Source organism: Syngnathus typhle, linkage group LG19, assembly GCF_033458585.1.
Source record: "Syngnathus typhle isolate RoL2023-S1 ecotype Sweden linkage group LG19, RoL_Styp_1.0, whole genome shotgun sequence".
NCBI classification, from domain to species: domain Eukaryota; kingdom Metazoa; phylum Chordata; class Actinopteri; order Syngnathiformes; family Syngnathidae; genus Syngnathus; species Syngnathus typhle.
The window spans coordinates 2,061,508-2,073,781 of NC_083756.1; the positions used below are offsets into that span (position 1 = coordinate 2,061,508).

Genomic DNA, 12,274 nt, shown 5'->3' on the forward strand with positions numbered 1-12,274 from the left:
ACACACACATCTGGGTGTGGTGAACTTTGTCCTCTGCATTTAACCCATCCCTGTGTGATTTTGATCCATCCCCTGGGGGAGAGGGGAGCAGTGAGCAGCAGCGGTGCCGCACTCAGGAATCATTTGGCGATCTAACCCACCAATTCCAACCCTTAATGCTGAGTGCCAAGCAGGGAGGCAATGGGTCCCATTTTTATAGTCGTTGGTATGACCCGGCCGGGGTTTGAACCCACAACCTTCCAGTCTCAGGGCGGACAATCTACCACTAGGTCACTGATCTGGTTTAAGTGCATATTGTATTAGAACATTAAATACTTGTTTCAAACATGTACATAATACATTAATAGTATAAATAACATACAGAAGTTTTTGTATAAATATTGAAAATATAAATATTATACGTGTGTGCGTGTAACATGTTAACAAGAAGTACTGGGCAGGCTAACGAGTTAGCGGGAAGATGGTGATTCGCGATCGTGCTAACACGCGAAAACGGACCTCAAAAGAATGTAAACCAACATTTGGAGCAATACTACATTGTCCTAAAGGTTAGACATATGTGATCGTTCATTTCTCTTGTTAGGAGACCCACTTACATGTCAATGACTGGTGTACCACTGTAACATGTATGTACACGAACGTGAAACAGGAAGTGGTATCGCCTAAAAACGGTCTTCAAAATAAAGCACCCTACATCAAATCAAAGCACGACTGAATAACATGGAGAATTCTTAACACATACTGTAAATATGTTTTTAGAAGAGCTTTTATTATTATAACATTTTTTATAACAAGGCACGAGTGCACATACTGTAAATATGTTTTTAGAACTCTTATTATTATAACAATTTTCTATAACAAAGTACAACACTGTAAATATGTTTTTAGAACTCTTATTATTATAATATTTTTAATATAAAAAGGTACAAGTGTACGCACTGCAATTTCCTCCTGCCATAGTTCCCCAAATTAGAAGTTTAATTTCGAATTTCTATATATTTTGGGGGGGGGGGGAATCCGCGATGTAGTGAAATAGCAATAAACGATCTGCGATGTAGCGAAGGATTACTACATATTGAAATATATGAAAATGTAGAAAACAGTCGCAAGAGGGCAGTATAGCTCTGGTTTGCTGTTTCGGATTCCCTCTTTGGGCTGAACCATTATGCGATATGGGGGGGGGGTTACCTTGCTTTGAGTTTGACAAAGATTTTAAATGTAATTCGATTATTGAGCAAATACTTATATTTCCATTAAAATTTTGTTTTTTAATCAAAAGTACAAATCGAGAACGAAATTTATGGGAAATTCTGATATATAATGGCGACTTGAAGTTGAACGCCCCCTTAATCTCATAAATGATATTTGACTGTCATGGCGCCCTGAGCTCGGAGCTCCTTGATGAGGCATCAGCGTATTTGGTTAAAAAGACAAAATTTTCACTGCATTTAGCCCACGTTCATTGTTTGACATCAACTCGTCGTCCTCGGCCGAGAGACCATGGCGGCCAGTAACACGGCTCAGAAAACCTGGGAGCTCACCAACAGCATGCAGGAGGTTCAGAGCATTGACGAAATTTACAAATATGACAAAAAGCAACAACAGGAGATCCTTGCGGCTAAGCCGTGGACAAAAGAGTGAGTTGAAGTGACAAATAGGTATTTTGCATGTTCAAAAGTCATTGTAGGTTGCTCAACATTCATTTGTGGTCGTTAAAAGAGCAACAACACCGGAACTGAATTTTGACGCTTTACCGTAAACCGCCGCCTATGTGCCTTTCACTATTCACAAACTCAAGCACGAGAAAGGTTCGAATCGCCATGTGTATGTTTTATTTTTTTATTTTTTTGCGTTTATGTGTACCTGGTACCAGCCACCACTACTTCAAGTACTCCAAGATCTCTGCACTGGCTCTGCTGAAGATGGTGATGCACGCTCGCTCGGGTGGCAACCTGGAGGTGATGGGCCTCATGCTGGGCAAGGTGGATGGCGAGAGCATGATCATCATGGACAGCTTTGCGCTGCCTGTAGAAGGGACCGAGACCCGAGTCAACGCGCAGGCCGCTGCCTACGAGTACATGGCAGCCTATATTGAGAACGCCAAACAGGTTTAGTGTTGTTGTTGTTGTTGTTTTTTTAGTTCTCCTATTGAGAGTCATGAAGGTGTAAAGGACTGTCTGATGAGTGTTTTTATAATCTAGTGGCAACTGTTTTGTTGTGTCAGGTGGGCCGACTGGAGAACGCAATCGGCTGGTATCACAGTCACCCGGGCTACGGCTGCTGGCTCTCGGGCATCGATGTCAGCACTCAGATGCTCAACCAGCAGTTTCAGGAGCCTTTTGTTGCCGTGGTGGTAATATATTATGAGCCACCTCTGATATTGTTTACGATATTTTTGTGATTGCATCTTGTCTACCCACATCTTGTCTACCCTATCTTGCCGCCTTTTACAGATTGACCCCACGCGGACCATTTCGGCCGGCAAGGTCAACCTGGGTGCCTTTAGGACATACCCAAAGGTAGAGGAAACCACTTTCATGGTCCACAACTGTGAGGTTTTATTTACTGCCTTTTGTGAAATATTTGTCATTTCAGGGCTATAAGCCTCCTGACGAAGGGCCGTCAGAGTATCAAACCATCCCTCTGAATAAGATTGAAGACTTTGGCGTACACTGTAAACAGTGAGTCTATTTTCTAAAGCTCGAGTTTCCACATTTAAAAACGGTTCCTAAGATTTTCTTTTTCTTTGTGTTTGATAGGTATTACGCAATGGAAGTGACATACTTCAAGTCATCCCTGGACAGAAAGCTGTTGGAGCTCCTCTGGAACAAATACTGGGTCAACACGTTAAGCTCCTCCAGTCTCCTCACGGTAACTTCCTATTATGAAAGCCCCCGCAGTCTGAGTGAGTGAGGGGTGCTAAATAGCCAGCTAGCTTATCCAAACAGTGCACGCCAGGCCAAATTGACTATACGTCAAGATGGTGACAGCGGCGTGCGCCATTGTGCTCTAATGAGCCTCCCCACTGACAACATGTTGGCATCACCTTAAGCAAACGCTTCCAGCAACACGCCTCTGTCTTCATCGGGCACATCCCGTTGGTCTTTTTGTGCGTCAGAACTCGGACTATACTACTGGTCAGGTGTTCGACCTATCAGAGAAGCTGGAGCAGTCGGAGGCTCAGTTGGGTCGGGGGAGCTTCATGCTGGGCCTGGACACGCACGACAGGAAGTCCGAGGACAAGCTGGCCAAAGCCACCCGGGACAGGTATGTACCGTTTACAATGAATAAATCAAACGCTGAACCAGAAAAAATCTTAAAAAAAACAAAAGTAAAATATTTTTTGCCCCTCTTTGCTTCAGCTGCAAGACGACCATCGAAGCCATTCACGGCCTGATGTCTCAAGTCATTAAGGACAAACTCTTCAATCAAATCAACACATCTAATTAATTTTTTTTGGTTTGTACCGGCACTTCCTGGGGAATGTTTGTGTATGACGGCAAAGTGTTTATGCTTAATACCCCATTTTTCACTTTCACTGTTGTAGCCAGAAAATATATCGGAGTCAATAAAATTTACTGTCCCATGCAGAAGTATTGGAATGGCAAGGTCAGTTTCTTTGTTTTTGTTGTATTTGGATTTCAGATGATCTCAAGTGGGCGGCACGCTGGCACACTGGTTGTTAGCACGTCCGCCTCACAGTTCAGATGGCGCGGGTCTGTGTTGAGTTTGCATGTTCTCCCCGTGCCTGTGTGGGTTTCCTCCCACATCCCAAAAACATCAGTGGTAGGCTCATTGGGTTTATAGGGGAAAAGGTAAATTGGGAGAAGCTTGCTGTTTCAATACTTTTGGAGGGACTGTTGGTGAACATTGTTTTATTATTTTGCAGGAATGATGGGGGGGGCTGGTCTATGTAAAATTATGTTGTTGTTTTTAAAACCTCCTTTGATTGAGTCTAACTTGACCCTAATGAAGATAAGCTCTTGAAGAGGAATGATTTTTTCTGGCTGCCCCTAGTTTGACCTGAATATTTTCTTTCTTCAAAATCTTTTGATAATCACGGTGCAATTTGCAACGTGTTCCAACATATTTCAGTGATCGGCAAAGCAACACGCAAACATTTCTTCGCTGTTTCCAGACGGATTGCAAATGAAAATCATTACAAGAAGTGGTGCCCAATTTCATCTTGTAGAGAATAAGCAGGCACGGCTGCTGCCCCCTCGACGGGCTTCCCTTCTCAGTTGAACACGACATCCAAAATATACAGTTGGCCATTACAATGCCCTGAGAAAACGACGTGACACTTCGGCGTAGTGGACGCAGAGCAGGCTCGTGCGCTCGGCGGTTGAATGGCCTCCAGTGTGCTTTTGTTCCTGGCCTGTGTCACTGCCACGGCGCCGAATCCAACGGGGAGGACTCGGGGCGCGAATTGTGGCCGGGAAAAGGGACGCCATTTGAAACTGTGCAGAACCTTGACTTGGTTCTTCCATTGTGTAACGCGAAGTCGTCCGAACTGTGCTGGAAACCACACGAGCGCAGGAAGAGCATGCAAACTCAAACCTGCGACTTCTAGTCCGCCTTGCCGCGACTTATTTAGATTTATATCTACTTGTTCTGATGAGATGCGTTAATGATCGTTTTTACACAATCTTCAAGTTCCTGTTTGTCGGCTAGCTTCTGGCGCGTCATGGTTCCCATGGCAACGTATAGACGCCCAACAACTTTTCAACACTGACACTTTTTTTTATTTTGCCCCGACCACTCGCTGTCTCCACAGAACGCAGGTAGGATAATAAAATTGATTTTTGCTGTTTTATTTCAATGTCCGTGTACTCGACGTCATATTATTGTAGCTGACGTAGAGTACGTCATTTATTGTGCCAGCCGAATTAGCATTACAGGCTATACACACGATTCCGTTACGAATTTTGTAATAGTTGGATTCCGTATTATAACTTATATTATGTGTTTTACTATCGTTTGCTACGTTAAATAAAGCGGTTAGATTGCCGTATATGACGTGCTAAATGTTGAAATGACAAGTGAGATGAGCTACTGGCGTTTTGTGACGTTGTATCTGGAGCGACGCAATTTATACTGTAGTACCATCTTGAGGCACGCAATCACTTCGGTAGTTAATTGCGGTTCATATTAATTACTCGTGATGTGCATTTAGAAGGTGATTCCGGGCAACCATGGTAAGCCTGACAACAGACCTCATAGCCAAGTCCAGGAACTTCAAGAAAAAGAAAGGCCTCTCTCTCCAGTACAACCTCGGGACGCTTACTCACCTCCACTTTTCCGGGCACGACATCGAGGACATTGTGAGTAGAGGCCATTGCGTTTCACTCTTAAAAATGTAAAAGTAAATAGCTGGTGATGATTTAATGCTTCTATTCCCATTGATAACAGTTTTCTTTTTACTTCTGATTCAAACTGAGATGGTTCCCACTTGAGAGGGCGTCTGCATGCTTAACCTCGTGCTGCTGTTTCAGCTGTTTCTAACCAGCCCCCCCCCCCTCCTCGCCTTTTGCAGGGTGACCTCTCCGCATGCCACAACCTGACCGTCCTCTACCTGTACAACAACCGCATCAAGCGCATCCAGAACCTGGACTTTGCTTGTAACCTGACCCATCTGTACCTGCAGAACAACAACATCACACATATTGACAACTTGGCCCATCTTCGCAAACTCTCCAAACTGTGAGTTTTTTTTTAACCATTTGTGGGTATCACATTGAAGGATTTTGCATGTGTGTGTTTTGCAGCTACCTGGGTGGTAACAGGATCTCGCTTCTGGAGGGTTTGGAGGGCCTGGGGGAGCTGGAGGAGCTGCACATGGAGAGCCAGAGGCTGCCCCCCGGGGAGAAGCTGCAGTTCGACCCCAGGACCCTGCGCTCCCTGGCTGTATGACCCACTTTCCTTTCTTTCTTCTTTTTTTCATATTCTCTGAAAATACTCCTGGCTGCACTTGAAAACGATGTAGCAAGTTCCCAAGGAGGTCAGATGAGAAGCTGAAAACACGTGTTTGCTACAAGATGCCTGGCTGCTTGGTGGTCCTTGTCAAGGGGATCTTGTTTGATGATGTCAAAGAGGCCTGTGTGGCTCAGTTAACGGCCCAGCGCGAGCTCAACTTCGTGTTATTTTAGATCATTCCAACAAATTGCTGTGCAAATTCAAACAGTTCCAGTTTTTTTTTTTCGTGTTGCCATTCCACAACTTTATCAAGGTGACTTGGATCGACTATAACGGCAAATACAAACCTTAAAGGAGTCTTGCAAGATTGAAGTCTCAAAATCTCATGAGATTTGTACAAGATTTCTGTATGAGATTTTTGTACTCTATAAACTATTTTTTGTTTTCTCCCAGAAATCCATGCGCATCTTCAACATCAACAACAACAACATCAACAAAATCGCCGAGCTGGCCGCACTGTGGGAAATCTGCATTTTCTCTGCCGCCGACAACAAGCTGCAGGACGTGGAGGTAAAAGCACTCCTCTCCCCTTGAAGTTCATCCGACGCGTGATTAGCCGCCGGCGTTAGCGTGAAGGCGCTGGCGGAGCTGCATGCGGCCAGGCGTGAAATGAGATGGAGATGCGGATTCTACACAAGCAAATCTCGCAAATCCCACCGCCGGCTCGAATGACTCTCGGGGTTCCGATTTATTCAGAAAATCACCGAGCACCACCCACCCCCTCCCCCCTGGAGGGTTTTGCTCACTGACAGCTTAAAACAAGCATCAGTTTTCCTGCCTGAATCTTTTTTTCTTTTCATATTTGGAATTTGTTGATTGCTTTTAAACGTGGTGCTCCCAAATTTGCGATCGGGAGTTCGTTATTATTGGAATTGCCAACTTTAATTTCAACGATTGTTATACAAAATGTCATTTTTGTTTGGCTGCATAATTTATACAAGCAGTCTGCCTTTATTGATTCCTCAACGACAGGCCTCCAAAAAGATCAATCGGCTCTTCTGGAAAATGTATTACTTTTTTTTTTCCCTTTGCTCGAAATAGATTATGACAGGTAGTCAGTCGGGGTGACAAATGGGGAGCATCTTCATCCTGAATCGAAGCGCTGGTCAAATGCAGGTTCATAACTGGCCCATCATTAGCCTGGCTCTGGAGCTGAGGCGGGGGTGGGTGCCTCAGTGGCGGCGAGGGGGCTAAAGCTCTGACTGACGGCCCTGACACGATCATTTATCAAAGCCGTGCTCAGGGGTCCCCCCCACCGCCCCGCACACACACACTCCCTGCCGAACTGATTGCACCGCCGCTCGGTAAAGTAGAAGCGCTTTGGCCAAGACAGGAAGGCAATGAACAATCAGCGTGTCCAGAGAGTGTTCATATTTCCACAGCGTGGATTAATGTGCCTTTTGGATAAACATACAAGCGAACCCACACCTCCCCGCCCCCCCCCCCCCCCACCCCTCCCCGCGGGCGATACTGTTTATTAAAATAGACTGATGTGTTGTTTATGGACTGTGTTAAACATCCTTCCGTGTTTGTTTCGAACTCAGCAACTTTGTGAAAAAGCAGCACAGCACGATACTTTAATAACTAAAATATCTCCCCCCCCCTCTCTCCTCCCTCGCTTCTAGGAGCTCGAAGACGTGACAGGGTCCTGGCCTTGGCTGGTTCAAATGGATTTGCGCGGAAATCCTGTGTGCAAAACCGCCAAGTACAGAGACCGACTGATCACAGCGTGTAAGGCACTCGGTAAAGTAGCTTTTTTTTTTTTCTTTTCAAAATAATCTAACTTAGAAACGAGCCAGGCGAATTGTTTGTGTTTATCAGAGGTGCTGGATGGCCGCGACATTCAGGAGGTGACTAGAGAATTTTTGGTCAAATGGGAAGCCTCCAAAGAAGCCAAGAAGAAGAAGAAGAAGGACGAGGAACTGTTGAAAACACTTGCAATGATGAGTAAGGCACTGCAGTTAATTTCTTTAATTTTTTTAAATTTATTTGATTACAACGATATATTCCTGTACAGTTCAGTTGTATTTAACTTTTAAGTAGTGTACATTTGCATTTAATGTTTTACAACTATTTAGATGCAGTCTAATGTAATTTTATGTACAATACATTTTTAATTTAATTATTATTTATTATTTAAATTTTTTAGATATATTTTCACAATGCTACGGTGGCTTAAAATATTTAATTATTAAATCTCTGCCAACTGTATTTTAATGTTATCATTGGAAAACTTGGTATTTTGTGTAAAAAATATAACTACTGATTTAAATGTGAAAAATATTTCCACACATTACATTTTGAAATTGTAAACATGTTATTGTGTTAATTATTTAGTAGGATTTGACATGGATAAAAAAATGTACAAATGTGGAGGTTATATGTGTTTTATTTTTGGGTTTTTTTAAGAAAATAAATCCAGTTTGTGTTTGCTTGTGTTGCAGATAACGTTGGTGTGGGTCAGACGGGTGCGTACCCGCCTCACGTGTGCTGCCACGCTCGTGCGCGAGGCTGGTCGGCGCAGCAGCAGCCTCACAGGTCCCCTCTCATTGTTTGTTGGATTCAATTTGTCATGAGTTAGGTTCAAATTGATTCAAATTAAATGTTTATTTTTTTTTACTGTCTTTCAGGGTTCAGCAGTTAAAAAGCTCCTTGTGCAAACAACTCAACCGAACGGCGGTCACGTCCGACGCAAATAAAAAAATCACCCCATAGATTTGCTAGCTGTTCCAAAATGTGATTCATTAGATTTTTACTCAGTTGCTGTGTGTATGTGTATGTGTGTGTGTGTGTGTAATTTAACATTAAAATGGTCTTCTTGACATTGTCCTCAGATAGAAATGACTTTTTATTTTGCTCATATGATAATTTAAAAGATAAATGGCAAATTGTGACACAGGTATCCAAATGGAGGGATGCAAATGCTAAATGGGTGCATGAGGTATTTAGGCAAACAAGCTTACTTGACCTTTCTCTAATGAGCACCCCTGCCGGATACTTCTTATGAAAACAAAAAAATTCTCTGACGGTTAGATTACGTTCATGAAAAAGAAACACTTATTATGACTAATTGTTTCCATTAATATACCATCCCATGAGTGATTCATTAAGGAGCCTCTGGGGAATTTCCTCACTGTTGATTACAGCAGTTTTTGTCCCCCAAAGTTTTCTTTTTTTTGTCTTCTCAGCTTGTCTTCACGGTCTACTGCAAGAGGTCTTTTGACGGACAGGCCTTTCATCCTTGTCGAGAAAAAAAAAAAAGAGTCCATTTTCTGATAGGCCAGCGAAAGCAGCCAATTAGAGCGGGACTGCGGCCTCAAAAACAGTGAGAGTGCAAAAGGGAACGCAGCCGTCATCGAGACACAAACTGGCAGAAGGAGAAGAGGAAAAGTAGTCCCGAGTCACGCTGATTAATTCGAAGGTGAAGCATCCCCGTTCCGAAACAATTCCGTTTTTTGCCCCAAGGGGGATATACAGTCTTTAATGACGCCTGCTCGGAGATCGAGAGGTGAGTCTTGACATTGTTGATGGACATGCTGTTTACACTAAGTTTATTTCCTAGTCACGAAAGTTTATTTAGCGTTTTTGTTTTGGGGTAGAATTGCTCCGTAGTGCAGCCAGCTTAAAGCTGGTGGACTCTTGCGTTGACGTATCACCTAAAACATTTTTAATCAATGCTTTATTGTATATATTGGGATTTCATGTGTAACTTCTAAAAAAAAAGTTGTATAAACTAAATATTGGTGATTAATATTTTTTATGCATTGATCTAAAAACATTATTTCGGTCCCTGGAAAACAGTATTTCTAATAAAAACGCAGGCACTTTCACAATTATAATTATTAGCAAACATTTTTAAGACAAGAATTCCACAAAATATTACTGTAAAGGAGGTTTTTTTTAAGGAGCATTACTGTAGTTCCCGAGAAACATGAAACGAGATTTCTTAAAACTATCTTATGCATTAAAACATTTTAACATGCATTTTTCTTTCAATAGAAAACGAGTAATCTAGTTCTAATGGGCCGAACTGACCCATTAGAACATTTTTGCATCGCTGAACCGTTAGCCTAATTGCCGAAATCATTTTGAAATAGTTTTTTTTTCTTGTCGGAATATAGTTTTTCAAAAATAAATGGTCTTAATTGAATTTGAATGAAAATGATGCGGCAATTATGCTATTGAGCTTTGTATTTCTTAGAACTAATTTCGCTGACCAACTCCACGGAACGTGTGTCATTCATTGAACTTTCAAGGTTAGCAAGATGGTCGGGAGACAGACGCACCGAATGGACAGCGGCAATTGTTCCGTGACGGTGGTGGACGACAGCCCAGGCTCCAGCCCGAGTTCTAGTCCAGCTGGTAGGGCGCCGCCGCCGCAGCTGGCCGGTGGGGGAGGCGGCAGAGGGCGGCCGGCGGCGGCCAACGCGGCGCGGGAGAGGAGCCGCGTCCAAACTCTGAGGAACGCCTTTTTGGAGCTGCAACGGACGCTGCCGTCGGTGCCGCCTGACACCAAACTGTCCAAACTGGACGTGTTGATACTGGCCACCACCTACATCGCCCACTTGACTCGAACTCTGCAAGAGGAAAGCGCCGACGAGGGCGAGAGCACAAAGCAGCACAAGGAGGCGTTAAAATCGCTCAAAGGGGAAGGATACTTGCACCCGGTCAAGGTCAGTCACAAAAAAACGGGAGATTATTATTCTTATTATTACTATTTAGAAAAAAGTGTCATAGAATAAATACTTAAAATCTCAAATCTTTCATTTATTTGGTTTTATTTAAATTCTCTGTATCAGGAAATACGCATGGAAAAAAATCTATGAAACCGATGTGTAGTGTTTTTTAAAGGCAAAAATACTGATTAATTCTATCAGTAAAGTATTTTAAAAACATACATTTTGTATATTATTGTATATATTTCTTGCTGCAGCACTAAACAACCAAATCAAAGAGCTATTAATAGCGTTTTACAAATGTATTGTTTGTACTTTTGTTATGAGTGAGCATTGATTAAAGTAAATATATAGACATTTATGAATACCTACTTGTAATATGATTTGACATATTGATAAATATATGCAAGTATTTCTAAGAGGTTTTATTGATTTTTTTCTATAGTTTCCTAAAAATGTATCTATGGCGTTATCGTCACGGGGTTTAGTCATTTTCTATAAATATATTCATGCCTTCCAATAACAGTGATTCTCAATTTTTTACAGTACGCTAATGCATAATTTGAACACAAACACTGCACTTAAAAAGTGACAAATAAAAAATTATTTAGAGAACATCAACATTTAAAAAAAAATTAGCCTATGGTAAAAGCTTAACAATGTTTCTAAAAGATATTAAATGCAAACGTAAATGCAACAGAACTATACGTGGACAGTGAACCTTTGCCCCATCAAAACAGATTATGTATTACAATATATTTATTTAGAGACAATTTTATTCAGGGTTATTGTTCCATCTTAGTAACTCTCTTTGTGTTTGTGAATCTTGCTAAAATTGCTTCAATATCCCGTAACAGAAATGGCCGATGAGGTCCAGACTGTACGTGGGAGCGAGCGGTCACTTCCTGAACGATCCTTCAGAATCTGAGAACCAAGGTCCATCATCATCATCTTCCTCATCATCCATCTCCAAATAAATCAACCAAGTGGTTGCCATTTGCATGAGCGGTGCTGAAGGACACGTGTATTCCACTATATCGATACAGGGAGACGCTGTAAAGTAATATATGATGTGTTGTGTTTTTCCTCAAGTGTTGTCGTGTCAGTCTTGTTTGCATTGTGCAGCTACACCCCCCCAGTATGATCTTTGGCTATAATAATAATGAGCCTGTCATGCTTGGAGTGTGCGCTTTAAGCCTGAGACATTTGTACTAAAATGCATGTGTGAATAACTTAACATCTGTCATGTGAAGAGATCTGTCGGGGGGTCAACAATAGGGGGCTGCCAGTCTCACGTTCCCTCCTGGTATTGTTTTTTTGTGTGTACATGTGCATGCTTGGAAAAAACAGTGTGAATAAAAAGGTAAAAATGTTGTTGTATCGTATACTCAATCAATGCTATTTAAGAGCAATAACAACTGAAAAGTGGGTTAACTTATAAAAACGTCATTATAGATATACATGTTATAATTGCTATTTTAGAGGTTTAAAAATATTTTACGCATAATATATACATTGTACAATAATGTAAATAATTGAAAACAATTGTGTTATTCAAAATTTTTCATTTTATGATTACAAATTGTTTTCCTATTCATACTGTATTTCAATCTCGCGAGATA

At 42.0% G+C, this 12,274-nt stretch overlaps 3 protein-coding genes across 3 annotated transcripts; all 3 read left to right on the forward strand.

The window, feature by feature from the left end:
• Positions 1-1,357: 1,357 nt before the first annotated feature.
• cops5 (COP9 signalosome subunit 5) lies at positions 1,358-3,608 on the forward strand. The gene is made up of 8 exons (XM_061266017.1): positions 1,358-1,637; positions 1,874-2,108; positions 2,225-2,353; positions 2,454-2,519; positions 2,596-2,681; positions 2,760-2,871; positions 3,119-3,267; positions 3,363-3,608. The coding sequence occupies exons 1-8, from the start codon at positions 1,501-1,503 to the stop codon at positions 3,448-3,450; spliced, it is 1,002 nt and encodes a 333-aa protein (XP_061122001.1). The 5' UTR covers positions 1,358-1,500; the 3' UTR covers positions 3,451-3,608.
• Positions 3,609-4,021: 413 nt separating this feature from the next.
• Positions 4,022-8,765, forward strand: ppp1r42 (protein phosphatase 1, regulatory subunit 42). The gene is made up of 9 exons (XM_061266018.1): positions 4,022-4,784; positions 5,177-5,324; positions 5,537-5,703; positions 5,769-5,907; positions 6,370-6,486; positions 7,602-7,719; positions 7,798-7,923; positions 8,421-8,514; positions 8,607-8,765. Exons 2-9 carry the CDS (start codon positions 5,196-5,198, stop codon positions 8,689-8,691), a joined length of 975 nt encoding a protein of 324 aa, XP_061122002.1. The 5' UTR covers positions 4,022-4,784; positions 5,177-5,195; the 3' UTR covers positions 8,692-8,765.
• Positions 8,766-9,315: 550 nt separating this feature from the next.
• LOC133143870 (transcription factor 24-like) lies at positions 9,316-11,963 on the forward strand. The gene is made up of 3 exons (XM_061266095.1): positions 9,316-9,484; positions 10,233-10,649; positions 11,510-11,963. The coding sequence occupies exons 2-3, from the start codon at positions 10,242-10,244 to the stop codon at positions 11,627-11,629; spliced, it is 528 nt and encodes a 175-aa protein (XP_061122079.1). The 5' UTR covers positions 9,316-9,484; positions 10,233-10,241; the 3' UTR covers positions 11,630-11,963.
• Positions 11,964-12,274: the final 311 nt, after the last annotated feature.